The sequence below is a fragment of the Entelurus aequoreus genome, linkage group LG04 (genome assembly GCF_033978785.1).
Source record: "Entelurus aequoreus isolate RoL-2023_Sb linkage group LG04, RoL_Eaeq_v1.1, whole genome shotgun sequence".
Lineage (NCBI taxonomy): Eukaryota > Metazoa > Chordata > Actinopteri > Syngnathiformes > Syngnathidae > Entelurus > Entelurus aequoreus.
The window spans coordinates 38,090,530-38,114,661 of NC_084734.1; the positions used below are offsets into that span (position 1 = coordinate 38,090,530).

The following is a 24,132-nucleotide window of genomic DNA, read 5'->3' on the forward strand; positions in this document are numbered from 1 at the left end:
AGCTGCACCCGGGCAAAAGGTATGGTGCACCCTGGACAAGTCGCCACTATTAGAAACATTTTTCAATATGTAAATGGGTTATACTTGTATACTTTTCTACCTTCAAGGTACTTTGACACTATTTCCACATTCACCCACACATTCACAAACTGATGGCAGGAGCTGCCATGCAAGGCGCTAACTACAACGCATCAGGAGCAAGGGTGAAGTGTCTTGCTCAAGGACACAACAGACGTGACTAGGTTGGTAGAAGCTGGGGATCGAACCAGGTACCCTCAGGTTGCTGGCACAGCCACTCTCCCAACTGCGCCACACCGTAAGATGTTGACCACTGCAAACTATAACTACAATAATACAGTTATTGTTAATTATAGTCATTGTTATCTTTGTAAAATCAATCAATCAATCAATCAATGTTTATTTATATAGCCCTAAATCACAAGTGTCTCAAAGGGCTGTACAAGCCACAACGACATCCTCGGTACAGAGCCCACATACGGGCAAGGAAAAACTCACCCCAGTGGGACGTCGGTGAATGACTATGAGAAACCTTGGAGAGGACCGCATATGTGGGTAACCCCCCCCCTCTAGGGGAGACCGAAAGCAACGGATGTCGAGTGGGTCTGACATAACATTGTGAAAGTCCAGTCCACAGTGGATCCAACACATCAGCGGGAGTCCAGTCCACAGCGGGGCCAACAGGAAACCATCCCGAGCGGAGACGGGTCAGCAGCGCAGAGATGTCCCCAACCGATGCACAGGCTAGTGGTCCACCCGGGGTCCCGGCTCTGGACAGCCAGCACTTCATCCATGGCCACCGGACCTATGCGACTCCCCCTCGCAAGGGACAGGGGAGAAGAGGAGAGAAGAAAAGAAACGGCAGATCAACTGGTCTAAAAAAGGGGGGGTCTATTTAAAGGCTAGATTATACAAATGAGTTTTAAGATGGGACTTAAATGCTTCTACTGAGGTAGCATCTCTAACTGTTACCGGGAGGGCATTCCAGAGTACTGGAGCCCGAATAGAAAACGCTCTATAGCCCGCAGACTTTTTTTTGGCTCTGGGAATCACTAATAAGCCGGAGTTCTTTGAACGCAGATTTCTTGTCGGGACATATGGTACAATACAATCGGCGAGATAGGCTGGAGCTAAACCGTGTAATATTTTATACGTAAGTAGTAAAACCTTAAAGTCGCATCTTAAGTGCACAGGAAGCCAGTGCAAGTGAGCCAGTATAGGCGTAATATGATCAAACTTTCTTGTTTTTGTCAAAAGCCTTGCAGCCGCATTTTGTACCAACTGTAATCTTTTAATGCTAGACATAGGGAGGCCCGAAAATAATACGTTACAGTAATCGAGACGAGACGTAACGAACGCATGAATAATGATCTCAGCGTCGCTAGTGGACAAGATGGAACGAATTTTAGCGATATTACGGAGATGAAAGAAGGCCGTTTTAGTAACACTCTTAATGTGTGACTCAAACGAGAGAGTTGGGTCGAAGATAATACCCAGATTCTTTACCGAGTCTCCTTGTTTAATTGTTTGGTTGTCAAATGTTAAGGTGGTATTATTAAATAGATGTTGGTGTCTAGCAGGACCGATAATCAGCATTTCCGTTTTCTTAGCGTTGAGTTGCAAAAAGTTAGCGGACATCCATTGTTTAATTTCATTAAGACACGCCTCCAGCTGACTACAGTCCGGCGTGTTGGTCAGCTTTAGGGGCATGTAGAGTTGAGTGTCATCAGCATAACAGTGAAAGCTAACACCGTACTTGCGTATGATGTCACCCAGCGGCAGCATGTAAATACTAAAGAGTGCAGGGCCAAGAACCGAACCCTGGGGAACTCCGCACGTTACCTTGACATAGTCCGAGGTCACATTGTTATGGGAGACGCACTGCATCCTGTCAGTAAGATAAGAGTTAAACCAAGACAAGGCTAAGTCTGACATACCAATACGTGTTTTGATACGCTCTAATAAAATATTATGATCGACGGTATCGAAAGCGGCGCTAAGATCAAGAAGCAGCAACATAGATGACGCATCAGAATCCATCGTTAGCAATAGATCATTAGTCATTTTTGCGAGGGCTGTCTCCGTAGAGTGATTTGCCCTGAAACCGGATTGAAAAGGTTCACAGAGATTGTTAGTCACTAAGTGTTCATTTAGCTGCTGTGCAACAGTTTTTTCGAGAATTTTGGAAATAAACGGAAGGTGGGAGACCGGTCGGTAGTTTACCATGAGGTCAGGATCGAGGTTAGGTCTTTTGAGCAGAGGATGAATAACCGCTTTTTTGAATGCTAGGGGAACAGTGCCGGAGGAAAGTGATAAGTTTATAATATTTAACACTGATGGACCTAATAATACAAACAGTTCCTTGATAAGTTTCCCAGGAAGTGGGTCAAGTAAACATGTTGTTTGTTTTATCCCACTTACACGCTGTAATAATTCCTCTAATGTTATTTCATCAAAAATAGAGAGACTATTTTGGAGGGCAGTGTCCGTCGTATATACAGTCGTATTTGTGTTAATAGAACCCAGTTGTAGCTGGGATGCGTTGTCTTTAATCTCCTTTCTAATGAGTTCAATTTTCTTATTAAAGAAATTCATAAAATCATCTGCTGAGTGGGTGGAGCTACTGGGAGGAGTCCCTTGTTGGGTTAGCGATGCTACTGTACTAAACAGAAATTTAGGATCGTTTTTGTTGAGGCGGATGAGATTTGAGTAGTATTTAGCTTTAGCTAAGGTAAGCATGCGTTTATAAGTTATTAAACTATCACTCCATGCTTGATGGAAAACCTCAAGTTTAGTCGCGCGCCATTTGCGTTCCAGTTTTCTACATGATAATTTATGAGCTCTAATTTCTTCTGTAAACCATGGGGTGCGCCTTTTAGGGGCCCTTTTTTGCTTTAGCGGTGCTATACTATCAATAATTTCGCGCAAGGCATCGTCAAAGTTGTTAGTGAGTTTATCAATAGAGCCGACATAATTTGGGAATGGTGCTATTACCGAAGGCAGTAGGTCAGCAAGAGTCATCGTTGTGGCAGCATTAATGTTGCGGCCGCTATAGCAGTTATTATTATTATTAGCTTGTTGACAAAGAGTCAAAACTTCAAATTTTATAAGGTAATGATCGGACATTACTTTAGTATATGGAAGTATCATAACTTTGGAGGTGGTGACACCCCTGACAAGCACTAGATCTATTGTATTACCGTTGCGATGCGTGGGTTCATGTATTATTTGTGTAAGACCACAGCTATCAATTATGGTTTGGAGCGCCACGCACTGAGGGTCCGATGGGGTATTCATATGGATATTAAAGTCCCCCATTATGATTATATTGTCGGCGTGCGTCACTAGATCAGCAACGAACTCTGAGAATTCACTGATAAAGTCCGAATAGGGCCCAGGGGGGCGGTAGATAACAGCCAGGTCGAGAGGTAGCGGTGTGACGGACCTCATAGTAAGCACCTCAAACGATTTATATTTATTATTTAGGTTAGGGGTAAGGTTGAAATTTTCATTGTATATTAGTGCGACACCCCCTCCCCTTTTAAGAGGGCGGGCAACATGCGCATTCGTATAGTTAGGAGGAGATGCCTCATTGAGCGCAAAAAATTCGTCCGGTTTGAGCCAGGTTTCGCTAAGACCAATGACGTTAAGATTGTTGTCTCTAATGACCTCATTAACCAATAACTAAAAGCAAAGACGACGTAAATGTGTTACCATTTTCAACTCATTGTCCATCCATCCATCCATTTTCTAACGCTTGTCCCTTACGGGGTCGCGGGGGGTGCTGGATCCTATCCTAGCTGCACCCGGGCGGAAGGCATGGTACGCCCTGGACAAGTCGCCACTATTAGAAATTTTTTTCAAAATCATACCGTAAAGTTGTTGACCACTGCAAACTACAACAACAATAATATAGTATTGTTAATTATAGTCATTGTTATTTTTTTAAACGCAAAGACGACGTAAATTTGTTACCATTTTCAACTCCATCCATTTTCTACCGCTTGGAGCTGTAGCCTATCTCAGCTGCATTCGGGTGGAAGGCGGGGTACACCCTGGACAAGTCGCCACCTCATCACAGGGCCAACAAAGATAGACAAAATTCACACTCACATTCACACACTAGGGCCAATTGAGAGTTGCCAATCAACATATTTTTGGGGGTGGGAGGATGTCGGAGTACCCGGAGGGAACCCACACAGTCCCGGGGAAAACATGCAAACTCCACACAGAAATAGCCCGAGCCCGGGGATCGAACCCAGGACCTTTGTATTGTGAGGCACACGCACTAACCCCTGTGGCACCATGTTGCCTCATTTTCAACTCATTGTGTCATAATAAATGATGCCTTTAATGACAGGACGGGGTTTGTTTCAGGCCAGGTAAAGCATCTAGTGTAAAAAACAAGTGTTACCTATAAATGGTAAAGGACAAAACCAGTTAAACATAATATTTTATTGCATGTGTTTCTCACCTGTTTTCAGAGCAGCATCAGAGCCAATGTGAGAAGAAACATGTTGTACACATGTGGAGACATCTGAGAAGATCATGAAGGAAACCCCGCCGGTAGATGCTGATGACCCTAAGCAAGGTTGACCACCTTTAGCACAATTCACCGCCGTAGCAATCAACACCAAAGTGCAAACTGTATTTTAGTCTCACTTTTGTAGCAAATTTGAAGGTGATTAAAATGACGACAGCACTTATCTCGCAGGTGGAAAGACGCCATCGACGTCCTTGTTTGATTTAACACCCAGCTCGAGAGGTCGCCAACGCAGGAAAAACCCCAGATTTTTAGACTATGACACCAGTGACATCTACGAAAATGAAGCGCAAAGTGAAAAAGAGATTTCTGCTACAAAGAGTCTGGAAAAGAAGGCGACTCCCAAAAAGCGAGGACGACCGAGGAAGGTCCAGCTGCCAAGCGTGGATGAACAAGCAGCGTCCGAATCGCCTCAAGTGCCGGAAGCAAAAAGGACTTCTTTAAACAATACTCCAGCTACAGCAAATGATTGCGCCTCTCCTGCACCGGGAGACCCTTTGGAGAATGGGACACCGAAGCCAAAGAGGAAGTACTTGAAGAAACAGCGAGTCGAGGTGGAACCAGTCGCACCCTCTCCACGTGAGAAGAGTCCAGAAGTACCTGAGGAGGAGGTACCGGAAGGGCGCTGCAAGAGGAGCGCTGCTAAAATGTGAGTCATGTGACACATGAACCTTCTGTAATACTAAAGTTTGCCTGGTCCGACAACAACCCTCTACAGCTCAGGGTTTCCCCTACATGTAAGTTCATCATCCCACCACCGCAAAATAAAAGGCGCATATAAACAGTATGCCTATTATTTACGCACTATTGACTACAAAAATTCGGCCACTGAAAAAGTTTGATCAACAGACCAAGGCGTAGCACGCGCATCCGCTTTGCCCGCACCTTGGCTCCGGCGGTTGGCGGCTTGGGTGGTGGGGTGGCGGCTCCTCCAACGACAGCACGTGCACAGCCCTGCTTTGCACTCCAGCCTGACCCACACAGAACCTTAGAGCCAATCCTTGTCCCAAAGTTAGAGATCTGACTTGCCGATTTCAATGAGGGAGCATAGAGTGAGTTATACTGCAGCCAAACTATACAAGCACTGGATAAATGCTTGGTTTTGTCCCGCCCACGGGCACCAAGCGTCTCTGGAAGTGAATAATAAGTGGGCGTGGCCTCACTGGCCTGGACACCAGGCTTCTGCATGATGATTGGATGAACTGTTTGAGGCTAAATCCCTTTTTGATTGACAGCAAAATATGTGAATCTGTGATCTTGAAAGATAAAACACTGCCAGAGCATTTTTGAAGTTTCATTACGTTGTTCCTGTTGATAAAGAGGATTTAAAAAAAATTTAAATGACGCTTTCTTTGTAAAATCTAGCATCTTTATATCTTTTGTACCTTTTGTTATTGGAGACTGTACTCATGTTTAGAGAGTAGCTGAAAATTACCTTCCCCTACATGAAAGACTAGCAGCCGCCACTGGCTTGTGTTACATTGTACAATAATACGATTAAGATTAAAGATTAAAGTACCAATGATTGTCACACACACACTAGATGTGGTGAAATTTGTCCTCTGCATTTGTCCCATCCCAAGTGTCGCAGCGGCGACAATTGATATAAGATAATTTGTTCATACTATTTACTAAACTGAGATTTGTTTTTAAATGTATGTACATTTTTTTAGCCTTTTTAAAAAAAATATATGCATCATTCACGATTGTGCAAATTACACAATGACATCATATTGACCACGCCCCCATCACAACGTCTATTGGAAAGCAGGGCGAAACCTTGCAGCTGCAAACTGGTTGCGGACTGAAATAATGGCACCGACATATGAAATTAAATCCATTCTATTTTTGTTTCCTCTAGTATAGGCCTTACTTTGGACACCTTTACCTGATCTATGGCTAATGTTTTGTTACAATCTGTCAGGGCGATGAAGTTCCTGCATGCGATGGCTCAAGACATCAGTCACTCGACTGAAGGTCCTAAAGCCAGCGATGACTCCATTACCAAAACACCAGAACAAGCGACAGAGAACAGAAGTTCTAAAGAGAAAAAAGGTACTAGGTAAAACTTTATGGAAATGTTAGACTTTGTGTTTTGACATAAACAACACTTTTTCAATGTTAATGTCCTCTCACATCACATACATCAAGTACGCAGAGGTTGGAAGAGAAAGCACTCCGATAGCGATGCCGCAGAGGACGCCGACTTTGTTCCAGGTGTGGAAGAAGAGGAAGTGGAAAATGCTGAGGAAGACGATGAAGAGTCAACAGACTCTGATTTTAACTACAAGAGCTGCCACAGCGTCAGTCTGTTCTCATTGAAATTAGAAGCACTGAGATTGAGCAGCCAAATAAACTATTTTCTCCTGCAGGCTTCAAACACCAAACTGGGGAAGAATTCAGCCACCATCATAATGAACCCCATCTGGGATGCCTTTGACACATACAAGTCATTGTAAATTGTAGAAAAACATATATATTGTCCTCATATTCTTACCTTAAGAAGGAAACGGTCATATAAAAAAAAGTGTCTTTTTTCTTGTAGCCGTGAGGAAAACCTCAGCAGCTGGATTTTTCCGGAGTGGATGCCCTCCTCCAGTGCTTGGCACCAGGTGTCCCAAAGGTGCTTCATTAGAACTTTAACCTCAACAGTAGCCTTGTTGTTGTTATTAGATGATTGAAATAAATGTCACCATAGACTAATTTATATAAATGACAGTTAACGTTTGTGTGTGTCTTTTGTGCAGTGAACTGGAGACATATCTACCTCAGGAACTTCTTTCAGCAGCTTTCAAAGTGTCGAGGGAATCTTACGCAGAGGAGACACCTCTGCGTAGACTCAAAAGGTCAGAATTAATTGAAAAAGTCGACACTAATGCTAAAAAAGGTTCCTTTTATATCTATAAAAAATGTGTGTTTTAGCGTAATCCCTCTAACTGGGTTTTGTGTTGTATCTAAATATTTTATTCATTTTTCCTCAGGTTCGAGGCACTACCTTCTCACCAGGACCGTTGGGACATGCACCTGAATGCGGGCGGGCCAGTGTGGGCCATGGAGTGGTGCCCGACCCCCGATGGGGCTGTGGCCTCCCAGTACTTGGCTGTGGCCTGCTACAGAAACATGGACGACCAGCACTACCTCCACAAAACCTACTCTGGACCGGCCTTGGTGCAGCTGTGGGACCTGGGCTTGCTTGAGTATGACAGCAGGTGACCATTATGATTAATTGTAGTCAACTCTATAGAAAAACAGCCAATAACTTTGTGTTCCTTTCATGTGCACCCCCCACAGGCCGGTCTCACAGCCGCGCCTGGCCTACGGCATGGTCCTGGACAAAGGTTTCATATGGCATCTAAAGTGGTGTCCAGCAGGAGGATGGGAGATGCCCTCCAAAAGGAAACAGGTAACAGTACTGAATGAATATGTATTGGAATATGTAATACTGTATATGAATATGTTCATGTTGTCAAACTCCTGAAGGCTCCTCTACTGCCCAGACTTGGTCTTCTGGCAGTAGCCACCTCCACTGCTGTGGTCACCATCTACAGTCTGCCTCATCCTGATGCACTGAACCCCAGCTGGAATCTTTCAGACTCTGGTAAGACCACTTGGAAACACTTTTTCCATAGCAAATCATGGAAACGGACAACATCTGTTTTAGTGTCTAACCTTCATTAAAGGTGACCTATAGTGATATAAAACACTTCCTTAGCTTTTCAGATTACAATCAAAACTACGCCCAACCCATCATAATTTATATTTTAAAAATGTACACTGTTAAAGGCCTACTGAAACCCACTACTACCGACCATGCAGTCTGATAGTTTATATATCAATGATGAAATCTTAACATTGCAACACATGCCAATACGGCCGGGTTAACTTATAAAGTGCAATTTTAAATTTCCCGCTAAACTTCCGGTTGAAAACGTCTATGTATGATGACGTATGCGCGTGACGTCAATCGTTGAAACGGAAGTATTCGGACTCCATTGAATCCAATACAAAAAGCTCCGTTTTCATCTCAAAATTCCACAGTATTCTGGACATCTGTGTTGGTGAATCTTTTGCAATTTGTTTAATGAACAATGAAGACTGCAAAGAAGAAAGCTGTAGGTGGGATCGGTGTATTAGCGGCTGGCTCCAGCAACACAAGCAGGATGACTTTGACTTGGATAGCAGACGCGCTATCCGACGCTAGCCGCCAACCGCACGGATGATCGGGTGAAGTCCTTCGTCGCACCGTCGATCGCTGTAACGCAGGTGAGCACAGGTGTTGAGCAGATGAGGGCTGGCTGGCGTAGGTGGATAGGTAATATTTTTAGCATAGCTCTGTGAGGTCTCGTTGCTAAGTTAGCTTCAATGGCGTCGTTAGCAACAGCATGGTTAAGCTTCGCCAGGCTGGAAAACATTATCCGTGTATTTACAGGTCCATGGTTTAATAGTATTGTTGATTTTCTGTCTATCCTTCCAGTCAGGGGCTTATTTCTTTTGTTTCTATATGCAGTTAAGCCCGATGCTATCACGTTAGCTCCGTAGCTAAAGTGTTTCGCCGATGTATTGTCGTGGAGATATAAGTCACTGTGAATGTCCATTTCGCGTTCTCGACTCTCATTTTCAAGAGGATATAGTATCCGAGGTGGTTTAAAATACAAATCCACAATAGAAAAGGAGAGAGTGTGGAATCCAATGAGCCAGCTTGTACCTAAGTTACGGTCAGAGCGAAAAAAGATACGTCCTGCACTGCACTCTAGTCCTTCACTCTCACGTTCCTCATCCACGAATCTTTCATCCTGGCTCAAATTAATGGGGAAATCGTTGCTGTCTCAGTCCGAATCGCTCTCACTGCATTGAAAACAATGGGGAAATGTGAGGAGCCTTTCAACCTGTGACGTCACGCTACTTTTATCAACGACCAAAAGTTGCGAACTTTATCGTCGATGTTCTCTACTAAATCCTTTCAGCAAAAATATGGCAATATCGCGAAATGATCAAGTATGACACATAGAATCTGCTATCCCCGTTTAAATAAAAAAAAATCATTTCAGTAGGCCTTTAACTTGCATATTTTGAAGTCGTGATCGCAATTTTCTTCCCAGACATAGTCGAAAATAAACTTAATAAACAGTATATAGATTCACTCATTCACAACATTAGGTAAGAAGCTGCTTAAAGCAGCATTGAAGGGGAACTGCACTTCTTTTGGAATTTTGCCTATGACTCACAATCCCTATGTGAGACAAGAACAAATGGTTTTCTCTTTTTTTGCATTTTAATTTGTAGTAAACGGCTAACAATGCAGATAGACTTAGACTTAGACTTAGACTTAGAAAATCTTTATTGTCCCCGTGGGGCAATTTGGTTTGCAGCAGTAGTCATTAAAAACAAGGTTCAACAGTAAAATACAAGGTGCAACAGTAAAAACGAAGTACAACAGTAAAATTAAGGTACAACAGTAAAACAAGGTACAAATACATAAAATACATACAACATACAAACCATCATGAAAGCATTGAGCTAAAAACTAAAAACATTTGTAACACAATAAAAACTAATCATCACACGTCGCTTCCCACTAAAGTGACTGCATAGCAGCTAAGCTTGTTTAAGAAGCTCATTTATAAAGGAAACAGCTGAGGGAACAAAGGATCTTATGTATCTGTTGTTTTTGGCCTTTCTATTAGTAGGGGCGTACCTGCATCCTGAGGGTAAGAGTCTAAACTCTGAGAAGAGAGGGTGCTGAGGGTTGACCAGAATGGCCTTTGCCTTCTGGATGACTCTGGCCTGATAGATCTGGTTCAGGGGGTTCAAGGTAGTGCCTATGGTCTTTTGGCACACCTTGATTACACCACCCAATCTATTTTTATTAGCCACACTGAGGTTACCAAACCAGGAAGTGATGGAATATGTTAAAATAGATTCTATACAAGATGAATAGAACATCCTCATCAGTGTCCTATCAACCTGAAAGCCCCTCAGTCTCCTCAAGAAAAACAGCCTCTGATTGGCCTTCTTACAAATACGGTCAGTGTTGGCATCAAAGGTCAATTTATTGTCTAAAATTGTGCCTAGATACTTGTAATCACGGACTATCTCAACAGCAGAGCCATTAATGAGAATAGGTGCTTTGGCAGGGGAATCACGGCGAAAGTCAATGTACATCTCCTTCGTTTTATCGCCATTAAGCTCCAGGTATGAATCATCGCACCATTTTACGAAGTTCTCCAGAACAGGACCGTGGTCTAACTCTTTGTCCTGCAGGAGGCTGACTATGAGAGAGTCGTCGGCAAACTTAATAATGTACCTTGACTGAAGTGTGCTCTGACAGTCATTTGTATACAGTACAAACAGCAGGGGGGACAGGACCCGTCCCTGGGGTGATCCTGTGGAGCATAAGCGAACATCAGACAGTGTACTATTAACACAGGTCCTCTGTGATCTTGAGGTGAGAAAGTCCACTAGCCAGCATATAGTACCAAAGTCAACATTGGACATATTCAGCAGTCTACGAGCCAGAATGGGTGGCTGCATGCAGTCAAACGCAGATGAAAAATCCACAAAGCATAAGCGTGCATGTGTTTTATTTCCATCTAGATGCCCAACAACAAGGTGTAGTAATGTTGTTATGGCATCATCCACACCTTTCCTGGGCTGATAAGCAAACTGTAGTGGGTCAATTGCATCCTGGGTCATGACCACTAAACTCTGCTTCACTATTTTCTCGAAGCTTTTCATCACCAGGGAGGTCAATGCCACAGGGCGGTAGTCATTCAGCCCCCTTGGTGATGGGACCTTTGCAACAGGTACGACAAGGGACTCTTTCCATAATTTGGGGACACAGTTCTGTGATAAAGACAGTTGGAAAATGTGAGAAAAAATGCCACATAAAAACAGTCCACATTCTTTAAGTAGTTTACCACTAATGCAGTCAGGCCCCTGGCTTTTCCTCACATTTGTCTGCTCAAATGTTCTCCAGACATCCATTTCATTAATCTGAATCTGACTGCTCACAGGGGCACCTCTGAATTTAGATAGTTCATTACTGAAATCATGAGAATCAAATCTCAAATAGAACTGGTTTAACTCCTCTGCTAGTACAGAATCAGGCTTGTGGGGCTTAGACAGACCTTTTTTGAAGTCTTGCATTCCGAACATGGACTTAATTTCCCTCCAAGCAGAGCGTGAACTACCATTTTTTAGTTCCTCCTCTACCTTATCTTTATACTGTAGCTTGGCCATTTTCATCTCTTTTTTGACCAGCTTGTGAGCTTCTCTTTGTTTTCCAATATCACCCTGATAAAAAGCCAACTTTTTCAAGTTTAAGGAATTTTTAAGGGATTTGCTAACCCATGGCTTATTATTTGGGTATGCTTTAATTATCTTCCTAGGGATAATCATTTCCTCACAAAATTTAATATAACTTGTCACCGTATCACTCAGATCGTTCAAGTCCTTACAAGAGTCTTTAAAAACATCCCAATTGGTGCTGTCATAGCAACCATTTAGTTCACGAATAGAGCCTTCGGTCCACACAGCCACCTCCTTGCACTCCACTTTTCCTCTCTTGAGGGCCGGTTTATACACAGGGGCCAGAATGATGCTGTTGTGATCAGATGAGCCTAATGGTGCTAGTTCGTAGGATTTGTAAGCGCCTTTTATGGTGCCATAGCACAGGTCCAGAATTTTTCCATGCCTAGTTGGGGAGGTTACATACTGGTAAAAGTGACCTAGGGACTTCTTAAGGCTACATGAATTAAAATCCCCCAATAGAAAATGGGGGATTCGATCTAAAGCTATGTTCACACTGCATGATCGGATGTCCAAATCAGATTTTTTTGTCGAATCCGTTCTTTTTATAGGCCGTTCACATTACACAATTAAATGCGATTTCTAACGTGAATGCAATCTGACCCGCATGCAGACATGACGTCGCACGCACGTGTTTACAGAAGTAAAAATGACTTCAGCTCTAGTCGGTTACAGTACTGGCGCATTTGTGGCAATTTCAAGGATTTTGTGCAATCAAAGACAACGTTTTCTGAACCAAATTATTGCGCATAGAAGATTAGAACGGAAGAGGACAAGTATTTTGGCTCTGGCATTTTTACGGGTTAATTTGCTTCGATATCTGCTTGAAGAGCGTGGGCGAGTAGTCGGAGACAGGAGTGGTGGAAGTTTCACATAAGTTCCGAAAATATTTTATTTTCATCTCTTTTCTGATCCTTTCCATTTATTTTATAACCATCTATTTTGGCGAAAAATTATGACGCTTCTCATTTTTTGATGACGTTCTGGTCAGATGAATGCGACTGGAGCGCAGGAGCGTTGACAATGAGGATGGATCGCATATATATCTATTTCCACATACGAAAAAGGCCTGGGTCGGATATGAAACGTTAGAAATTGCACTGTGAAAATATCCGATACAGGTCGCATTTGGGCAAAAAAATCTGAATTGACCTGCAGTGTGAACAATGCCTAATTCGCCTATAAAGCCCTCTGAAAAACCTCCAACAACGTTGATGTAAATATATATGTAATGTAGCAACAGGCACATTCCTAATAACATGCATTACGGCCACACATTAATTTTACAGACTCATCCCAAAGCTCACTATTTGCTTGAACAACTACTTCTAGTCTTGGGAGATATCATGGGAGCCAACGACAACTACTTTGGGACAAACAAGGATTCAGAACCTTATATTGTTGATCGTGGGTATGTAGGGGATGAGCTACAAGTTTTAAAAGCTGAGGGATAAGCAGACCAAGCTCTAAACACTAAGCATCATGTAGCAGTATTGCTGAGTGCTAAACAAGAAATACAAACTACGAACATAAAACAATCACTTACTGTACAATGTCTGCTCTCAAGGCTTGTTTTCCGTTAACTTTAGATCAACAGTGTCAAATTCATTTTTTTAGGGCCACATGTAACAGTGAATATATTAGAATATAAACGCATAAAAAATAGCCTTGTTACACAATTTGCAAAAGCAACTGTTTTTGATTATTTATATTTTTTACTAACAGATTAACTTGCTTTGAAATTATAAGTCAAGATGACAAGCTGATATTTAAGTATTTATTTTTGATAACCAACCGGCTCTTTGTGTCAATATCTGCATTAGCTACGTTACCTCTCTGTGATCAAGGCGCTGTTAAAAGTATATCCTCTGTATTCGCTCCCTATTATAACAAAATCGCTAATACCTGAGTAATATGTAGGTCACAACATGTAAATGGAGTATTGTTGGCTGTTTTTGAATGTTTTTAGAGGGCTTTAAGGGCAGAATAGATGACTCCCCTTAGCTACATAGTTAGCCGCGCAGTATGAGCCGAGTATTACAAATTAGAATGCATTAAAAAAAGAAAAACATGTGTTCTTGTCTCACATAAGGACTGTGAATAATAGGCAAAACAAAAAAAAGTGCAGTTCCCCTTAAATGTCACTGCATGTTGCACGATTAGATGAAAATAATACTAGGACTGCAAATAACGATTGTTTTGATAGTCGATTAGTCAAGGATTATCTTAACGATTAGTCAACTAATCAGATACAGCGTACACATATTTATGGCTCAAATTTTTCCATTGACTTCTAAATGCAGCTTAAGTCATTTTAGGCATGTGCTTACGAACAACAAAGATGACTAATTCATTCATAAATATTTATTTTTACTGTAACTGTGCTGCTTATTCAGCTATTACAAAAATTTAAATGACTAATAAAATGTTGTCCATTTAAAAGAAAGGAAAGGCAAAGTGTTAAAAACAATTAACCTTGTTTATGTATTTAAAAACAGTTAAAATTGCAGCAATGATGACAAACAACAAAACACAAAATCTAACTTCCTCAAAAAGAAAAGCATTTTGTGATTATTTAAAAAGCTGTATACTGGTATATTTACCATTGATTAACTATTGGCAGATTTAGCACTCTAATAAACTCAGTGTGTATAACTCTATCTTCGATTAATTATTAAAATGTTGGCTATATAAGAGATTGTATGTTTAATCTTATGATACCTTCGCATTGGCGCTGTCACGCCAAATTTTTTCCCTCTACAAAAACCTTCCCTCCTGCATTTACTTCCGTGGTCATGTTTCCTCTTACATCATTGACAGCGATCGATAGCACTTCGGCTTTGACTGCCCGTCGCTGGAAGGATACTTCGTCTTTGACAGCTGCTGGAATCTAAAGAAATCGATTATTTATTTATTTTTTGTACAGGCGCGAAACAGGACAGTCGCGTGCAGGTTAAGGACCCCCGGCAACTTTGTGATTTTATTGGACACAGCCCCGGAAGTAAATGGGGAAGGGAAGGTTTTTGTAGAGGGAAGAAATTTGGCATGACAGCGCCTGTCAGTCTCTCTCTGTGTGTGTTTGTGTTCATGCGCGGTTCACGCGTGAAAAAGTGCCTTTTTTGACGGCTTTGCAAGTAGACTCAATGTGTACAATTCTATATTAGATTAATTCTTAAAATGTTGGCTATTTAATAGATTGTATGTTTAATCTTATGATATCTCTGCATTGGTCAGTCTCTCTTTTTGTGTGTGTGCGTGCGTGCGCTTGTTAAAGTGCCTTTTTTTCGGCATTGCAAATTGACGCTGCTTTAAAACGTATTTGTAATGATGGAGACAAAGTTTAGCTGGCTGACTTTGGCTAAAAAAATTTCACACAACTTTGTCTCACTCTCATTAGCTAGCTAGCAAGGTAGAAGCTAACACTCTTACCGAGGTTGAGACCGCATCCTCCCTCTAAATGTCCGACATCATGTCTACGCTTTAAATGCTCGCGTATCACAGATATACTGCTATAAAAACAAGGTCCACTTTGCAAAATGAGCAAGGTATTCATGTTTTTAACAAGAATAAGAGGAAATATCCTTAAACTTTACATGTAGTTTACAGTGCGGACCGCTTCCGCCCGGAAAAACACGAGTGATGACGTCATCACTATTGTCGACAAATATAATTGTCTGCGACAAATTCTATTGTCGACCATGTCGACTAATCGTTGCAGCCCTAAATAATACTTTATCTTACTATTTATTTTGTGATTCCTCATAGCCTGATGGCTCTAACTGAGAGTTTGACTTAATGTTCAAATAAGTACGTCCACCTTGCTCTGACGTCACAACGTAGCCAGACTGCAAAACCCCCTGAACTGAGGCATCCAAAGTCTTTGCAAGCTCATGACAAATTGCATAAACTTTATAATTTTACACTTAAGCATTGTTTACCATGAGTATCCAACTTTGTAACAACATTTTTAAGTAAAAAGTAACTAGATTAATATTAGGTCCCCTTTAATTGTACAGACATTGTAAGCTTGTTATCTGTCATACATCTATTGGCCAGGAGAGGGCACTGTTTGCCAAATTTAAAGGATTCTGCAGTAAATAAATGATAAATGGGTTATACTTGTATAGCGCTTTTCTACTTTCAAGGTACTCAAAGCACTTTGACAGTATTTCCACATTCACCCATTCACACACACATTCACACACTGATGGCGGGAGCTGCCATGCAAGGCGCTAACCAGCAGCCATCAGGAGCAAGGGTGAAGTGTCTTGCCCAAGGACACAACAGACGTGACTAGGATGGTAGAAGGTGGGGATTGAACCCCAGTAACCAGCAACACTCCGATTGCTGGCACGGCCACTCTACCAACTTCGCCACGCCATGAGTAAGAATCACTTGCTCATGGACATATTTCACAGAGGAATAACATAACCCTTCCAATACCCTCAGAGGGTTTGGTGTTAGGCGTATATTAATTCTCAAGTGTATCATCTCCTTGCAAATGATAGTAAATGCACAAGGCACATAATCACACACAAGCACCACCATCAAATGTCCGGAACGTTCAATGTCTGGAACGTTCAATTAAATGACCTCACGTGTGTGCTCGGGGCAGGATGGTTGGGGGCGGAAAGCTGTTTGGTAACAGTGACAATATTTATCTTGTGCACTCGCTCAGCGTGGCGTGCGTGGTGACAATATGGATGGTGGAGCCTCTGGTGCTGTCCGCTCCTCACGATCAACTCCACTCCTTTGACTTGGCTGATAGAAAAGTGTATGATGAGATGAATGACTCATGGGCCTCATCCATCTCACATACACACACACACACACACACACACACACACACACACACACACACATCCTGTTAGGGCTGCAAATATATGTGTGTCACAGACAATCTGATGAAACAACTCAGCATGCATCCTGTTTGTAGTATCCCGTGTCGTATGCAGGCTACATGCATCTAGCATACATGCCACGTATTCACCGTAAAATTAGTGTTTTAGAAGTGCTGCGGTTGTATGTGAAATAAAACGCAGTCTGTTGTGCCACAAGATTCTCTACACCACATTTGTCTTACTTCTAGATTTAAACAAAGAAGCAGTGGGATATAAAAAGCCTTATAAATTCTAACACGTCACTTATTTTTCCCCTCCCCTTTGCACCTAGTGCGCCATGGCCTTTAGTTTCTAGTTTATATCCGAGGAGCGGGTCATTGAGAAACTCCATCAGCTCGCCGCATCCAAGCATAGCCTCAAGTTATTAGGAAGACGCTTCAAAAACACTCAGCTGCAGGAAGAACATTAAGCTCTGTTTTATGGTGGGTTAATACGGTGGGCTGTTTTTAAACCTCAAGATATATCAGACATTGATATGATAGCCAGTTGTGCAATTTGTTCTTCAGACACAACAGCAGAAAGGTGCTAACATGGCCATGGCCCAAAGGTTCCCTCGAGGTAATCCAAAACTCCACCAAAAAGCAGTGCAGAATTCACAAAAGTGCCACCTCTTGCTGCACTGTCCCATAGTGGCCTGAACCAAAAGGCAAAAAACACATGAAAACAAGAGGGAAATATCAAGAACACACAAGTGCACAGAGCTCCCACAACCAGCAGCCACTACAGTGGTGTCACATGAATGCACCACCAAGACTGTTGGACGCAGTCTGTAAAACTTGGCTCTCCAGTTCAGTGGTGGCTCAAGATTCAACGGTGCCTTGTGCAAGACCCCCTTTTATTTGGGCAGCCGGTCTGAATTCATCACAGTAGTAAACTCCAACACTTTGGCATTAGGGTGTCTTGCTCAAGGGGGTAAGGAACCGGTGTCCTTTTGTTCATAGGCTGCATTCTTAATCACACCTTCAACCCCATACCAGTCATTATTAATTGGGCTCATTCTTCAAAGTTCTTTTAAAGCAGACAGGATGACATTTGACTGGTCTTGTCTGATCGTTTGAAGGGTCTAGGGTGAAGTGAGAGATGGTTAAATACCCACATTCCCTCTCCACCTCCACTCCACTGACATGGCACGCTGTTTGCGTCAGATAAATGATAGTGTCTCTTGAATGAATGAACAAGCGTGAACGAGAGGTTAGAGGACGGATGTGTCTATGATGTAGATGAAGAAAGTTGGGAGTGGGCGTTTAAAAAGACAAAAGATTTGAGTGTAAATTACACGTCCATCAGACAAGGATCTATAATTGAAATGACAAAGAAGATGCATCGCACGGCCAGTTGTTAGCGCTGGAAGCTGTGAATTTTACACCGCTTGTCTTCCTATTTTGTCTATCATGCTGGACTAGTGCTCTGTGAAACACCATTTTTGGTTTGTTTTCAATGAAACAAGTTGTATAAACTCTGACTTAAAGCTTTCTTTGTCAGACTAAAATATGATCACTGAGCTTGTTGTTTTATTTCAAAAGGAGATTATGAAGAATATAAAGAATGTTTAGGGTAAAAGTTGCATTGGTTGGTTCCTGCTTGTCTTGTAGTACCACTTTGTGTCTCAAGGGACTCAAGCAGAAAACATACCTGCATAGAGTAAAATTTGATGTGAGATCTGACGTGGTACTTGGAGGTGACATTTAGCTTATTAGTCTCCATGTGTTTATGGCCTTGACCGGATCTGGTTGTTGAATAAACACAGGGTCGTTGGTTCGAATCCTGCTTCCTCCATCCTTGTTCTACTACTGATGTGAGATAATTGTATAAGTAGAGGACACTTCTCTGTATGTACAGTATTTGCAATAAATACAGTTTTATCATTATTACACCAACCTAGAACATAGGACAGCAACATTACGCTACATTTAAGCTCACTAAATGTTGTTCATGTGTGTCACTTCCCAGGTGACAGCAGCCAGTGTGGAGCCATTTACAAGGTGAGTCTTTGATCTTTTTAACGTTTGTGCTAATCTTCAAGCGAATGTTTGCTCACATGCTGTCTCTCTGCAGCCTGATCCTGTTCTTACCCTCAAGCTGGGCTCCTTGAAGTCGCTCCGTCTTGAGCAGAGCGGACAGGTTCTGTCCATGGACTGGCTGCCTGTTCAGCCACATGACGTCATCGCTGTCGGGTTCTACGATGGTACAATCTGCTTATTCTTGTCTTAGCGTTATTTGTGCGTTTGTCTTCGGCGTAACGCGTTTGGGTCTTTTTTCTCTGAAGGTATTGTGGGTCTGTGGGATCTGAACACAAAGTCGCCATTGTTACGTGTTCAGGCGTCACATGACTCTCTGACCCTGCTGCCGTTCAAATGTTTCCTGGCTCACGACCATGCCGTGCGCGCTCTGGTTTTCTGTCCTGCCAATAGGTAGTCGTCTATGAATAAGTCACAAAAAAGAAAGGAAAGATGACCAATTTTAAAGTAACACTTGCTATTTTCCATCTTAATCTGAAGACATCTTTTAGCGTCTGCGGGGGAGGACCGCTTTTTGAAGACGTGGGACCTAACAAGGCCTTATGGGCCAGTCACGGTCCAGAAACGATCTGTGCCCAGTGAAGTCTACTGGCCCTTGAATGCAACTGGACTTTTTTGGGCCGAGGACAACGCTTTTGTATCGTAAGGCACACACACACACACACAGTGTTACAGAGAACACACGCTATAATGCAAGCTACACACATTACAGAAGAATAATAAGTTATGGTAACTTTGTCTTCTGCAGAACCTTCTCTCAAGGAGTACATTACTATGACCACAAAATGTGCTCCTACTTTGCAATCCCCAGGATGATCACGATGTGGGTGAGTCTGTTATTTATTTTCAGCTTCCTAGTTCTTTAAAAGGCCCCTCTAACACTGACAACTTTAGCACTTATTTCATTGTTGTGGACCTAAAAAGGATATCTACAGGTTAAATTATCCCCAAAATAGACACTAGTGATATTAGGCTTGTTTTCTAACCAGTTTGAGCACATTTCGTCTGTGGGCAGGCCTGCATCAGCCTGCTGACGTTACCTACAGAAGACTGTAGGCAATTTCATATTTAGTAGGGATGCTCAAAAAAATCTACTCGCATCGAAATCATGATTTTTATTTACTCCAATTCTAAATTGATTATTAATTTTCGAGAATTGATTTAGAAATGTATACCGTATATATGTGACCGAATGTGTGTATTTATGTGTGTGTTAGGGTTGTTAACGATAAACTGATGCTTTCTGTCTCTCTTTATTTCACAAAATGCATCTTTCTCGTACAACATACTCAATCTCCGTGTCTTGCTCTCTATTCTGGCAACGTTCAAAACAATCTTTCAACTCCACAAGACACCACTTCCCATCCTTTTCTCCCCAGTCAAGTCATTGGCTAGAACAGTGGTCCCCAACCGGTCCGTGGATCGATTGGTACCGGGCCACACAAGAAATTAAAAAAATAAATAAATAAATTTTAAAAAAGGTTTTTATTTATTTATTAAATCAACATAAAAAACACAACATACACTTACAATTAGTGCACCAACCCAAAAAACCTCCCTCCCCCATTTACACTCATTCACACTCATTCGCACAAAAGGGTTGTTTCTTTCTGTTATTAATATTTCTGGTTCCTACATTATATATCAATATAGATCAATACAGTCAGCAGGGATACAGTCCGTAAGCACACATGATTGTATTTTTTTATGACAAAAAAAAAAAAAACCATACAGCCCCCACGCCCCCGGTCCGTGGGACACATTTTTAAGCATTGACCGATCCGCAGTTACAAAAAGGTTGGGGACCACTGGGCTAGAACACGTAGCCGTCTATGATGACGCTGGCTTGATTTGTGGATAACAAAGATATTTGACATGTGACATGTGTTTGCCCTTTTTGCGCCTTCCATCATTTTCAGTAGACTGCATTGTAAAACGATTACCCCCCCCCCCCCTTCCGCTAATGCGACATTTTCAGCAGACTGCATTGCAAAACGATTACTCTCTTCCTCTCATGCGAGATCCACCCAGGAATGGGGCCATATTAATCCCTTCCCTACAGTATTTATTTATCCTCTATCATAAGGAGGACTGTATTCACAGGAAGGAATGCTTATGCTCTTGTGTGGTGTAAAAAAATAATGTCTCCATCAACAAATGTTAACCATAGAATCGAATCGTTCATTCACCGTTTTGAATCTTATTGAATCGTTCATAAACTAAATCGTATCGTTCATACACAAAATCAAATCGCATCGAATCATTCTGTTTTCTAATTTTAAAAAAATTTCTGCATCATAACCCATGTATCAAGATGCAAATCAAATGATCCTTCATAAAGAGATTTGTATCCCTTGTATGTATGTATTACAGTTGTACAAAATACCGGTACTAATAAAGTACTGTGGAATTAGTGAATTGAAAAAGGTATTTATACTGCCTTTAAAAAATACCGGTAATTTTTTTTCATGCAATGACGGCCGATGCGCAAGTTAGCCAACGGACATGCACACACAGCACTTGTAAGCAGACACAGCTTGAAGACAGAAGCGGTAGAATGGACATATTTTGGCTTTAAAACTAACGACGAAAGGTCAAGCTATAAACACTGAAGCGCGGCTGTGCTGTTGGTGCTTTAAAACAGCTAGCTAGCTATGCTAACGTCCGTCCACAGTTTTAGCTACTTCTAAATCCCTAATCTTTGCCTCCATGGCGACAAATAAACTATGTTTCTTACGAGTATCATCCCGACAGGACGAGGAATAGCTTCATGCTTCAATCAATACACACCCTAGGAGTAGGGTTGCCAACTCTCTGAAAAAAGAATAAGGGACACCTTGCAGGGCTGGTCGACCTAATTTTATTGGGCTTTTTTTATTTGCGTAAAATCAGAATCAGAATTAGAAATACTTTCTTAATCCCCGAGGGGAAATTAAGATTTAAAAGGAGTTTTATATTATCCACAAAGGTTTAATGGAGGCAACTGGACTCTTCTTCCACCCATCCATTTTCTACCGCTTGTCCCTTTTGGGGTTACAGGGGGTGCTGGATCCTATCTCAGCTGCATCCGGGCGGTAGGTGGGGTACACCCTGGACAAGTCGCCACCTCATCGCAGACAACATTCACATTCGCACACTAGGGCCAATTTAGTGTTGCCAATCAACCTATCCCTAAGTGCATGTCTTTGGAGGTGGGAGGAACCCACACAGTCACGGGGAGAACATGCAAACTCCAGACAGAAAGATATTGAGCCCAGGATCGGACCCAGGTCCTTCGTATTGTGAGGCAAATGCACTAGCCCATGTGCCGCCGTGCTTGTTGAAGATAATTCAGAATTGCTTCCATTCAACCTTTGTGGATTATATGACAATTTACACACATATTTTCCTACTATTTGACTCCAACCAGAATTGAATTAGATGCACAGGTTTTGGATTCATATGAATACATGGGAAACAAATTGTTCAATTTTTTTTTTCCTGAAAAATTACTAATTAAAATTCATTAAAATAATGATTTTTGTCTTAAATAGATGTATTTCCTGCTTAACTGAAAACAGAATATATTCCGTTTGCAACTTTATGATAGCGCAGATCTCCAACTTTCATCACTATGAGAACTACTCTGACAAAAAGAGATGTGAGATATTTGTTTTATTGCGTTGACTTGCGGGGCAGCACGGTGGAACAGGGATTAGTGCTGATGCCTCACAATATGAAGTTCCTGAGTTCAATTCCCGGGGGTCTGGGTTTTTCTGTGTGGAGTTTGCATGTTCTCCCCGTGACTGCATGGATTCCCTCCAGGTACCCCAGCTTCCTCCCACCTCCAAAGACATGCACCTGGGGATAGGTTGATTGGCAACACTAAATTGGCCCCAGTGTGCTTATTGCAACCATAGACCGCAGAACACTTCTATTTTAACTTTTATACACTTACTTTAGTTATCTACTGACAAGATACCTGCTTGGTGCGTGTTTGCTGCTGTAGCAAAACTGCTGTGTCAAAACTGGCGTGTGATGTCACATTTGACCTTTTTCCTCTAACTTTACAGGGTCCACCAACCCCGGAACATGAATACAAAACAATCGGGTCTGTTGGCCACTTACTTAATAAAAATACGGGAGAAAGTGTGTCACTTGACACCTCTGTACAGAACGATTTTGTGTCTAAATACAGCAAGATTTCTTTTTTCAAGCAATGGTTGGCAACCCTACGGAGGAGGCTACAATAGCTAACAGCAAGCTAGCGCTTTTGAATGTAAACAAATGGGTTGATCTATACAAATATTGACTGGAATGATACCCAGTACAAGAGCCGTATCTAGTCGATACTACAATGATTACATCAATATTTTTTATTATCACAAATTCTTTTGTCTTTTTAAAAAAATTGTATTGATTTTAAACTCTGAAAGTAAGTCTTTTGACACAGGGGGACTTTAAGTATGACCAATATATGACCCTACTACTTGGTATTGGATCCAAACCCAAATATGTAGTATCACCCAAAACATAGGTCTAGGAAAAATAAGGGCTTATTACATTTTAACAAAAGTGTGCATAAAACTATCCATCCATCCATTTCCTACCGCTTTTCCCACATAATTTTGACTAAACAAAAATGACACAATGACAGTGTCTTACTGTATGTCAGCAGCCCAATTAAGAGCCTTTGTAACCTATTTTCTTACTTACTACTAAAAGAAGAAGCTGTCTAGTATTTTAAATATGGTTTTAATGCCAAAATTGTCCTTTGATTGCAATAAGAAACGTGTGTTTAATAGATCATCAGATTTTCTGTTAAAATAAAGCTAATAATAAAATGAAGTATCGAAATACATCGGTATCAGTGTAACCGGTGGTCTTTTCCTCTGCGTTGTGTGGCTTTTATGGAACACGACCGACACCATGGATTGCTCAGCTGCACTATACTGATAATACACAGAATACAATTGTTGTCAATAACTTTTTGCCATCGTCGAGTCCCTCTCCCGTTACCATAGACAAAAGGGCAGTACGTACAACAGTGAAATAAACATACCTGATAATACACAGAATAAAATTGTTGTCAATAACTTTTTGCCATCGTCGAGTCCCTACACAAATATAATACAGAACAAGAAAGTGAACTTAAGTTCTTAACATGACAATACATTTTCTGTCGTCGCATGGACGCCTACCTCTCCCGTTACCGTAGACAAAAGGGAAGTTGGAAGGTGTGTCCAACGCATATAAAAAGACAGGTGTCACAGTAATTATTGCAGTAGGAGGGACAACGAGACAATGGTTCCACATTGACAAAACATTGAACAATATTCAGGTATTTACATGTAACTTGCACATT

At 41.7% G+C, this 24,132-nt stretch overlaps 1 protein-coding gene across 3 annotated transcripts in view; it reads left to right on the forward strand.

Moving 5' to 3' along the window:
- The window catches only part of LOC133648564 (general transcription factor 3C polypeptide 2-like), a 36,535-nt gene that overhangs the window by 2,816 nt on the left and 9,587 nt on the right, over positions 1-24,132 (forward strand). For 2 of the 3 annotated variants that reach the window (XM_062044787.1, XM_062044786.1), the window contains exons 2-16: positions 4,503-4,609; positions 4,733-5,210; positions 6,486-6,616; positions 6,713-6,864; positions 6,934-7,016; positions 7,107-7,184; positions 7,309-7,407; positions 7,543-7,770; positions 7,853-7,964; positions 8,042-8,159; positions 18,721-18,752; positions 18,826-18,955; positions 19,037-19,181; positions 19,269-19,430; positions 19,537-19,615. In XM_062044787.1, the coding sequence (XP_061900771.1) occupies positions 4,567-4,609; positions 4,733-5,210; positions 6,486-6,616; positions 6,713-6,864; positions 6,934-7,016; positions 7,107-7,184; positions 7,309-7,407; positions 7,543-7,770; positions 7,853-7,964; positions 8,042-8,159; positions 18,721-18,752; positions 18,826-18,955; positions 19,037-19,181; positions 19,269-19,430; positions 19,537-19,615 (2,070 nt within the window). In that variant the 5' untranslated portion in view covers positions 4,503-4,566. The remainder of the gene's footprint in view (positions 1-4,502; positions 4,610-4,732; positions 5,211-6,485; positions 6,617-6,712; positions 6,865-6,933; positions 7,017-7,106; positions 7,185-7,308; positions 7,408-7,542; positions 7,771-7,852; positions 7,965-8,041; positions 8,160-18,720; positions 18,753-18,825; positions 18,956-19,036; positions 19,182-19,268; positions 19,431-19,536; positions 19,616-24,132) is intronic. The other variant, XM_062044788.1, reaches the window with a different exon arrangement.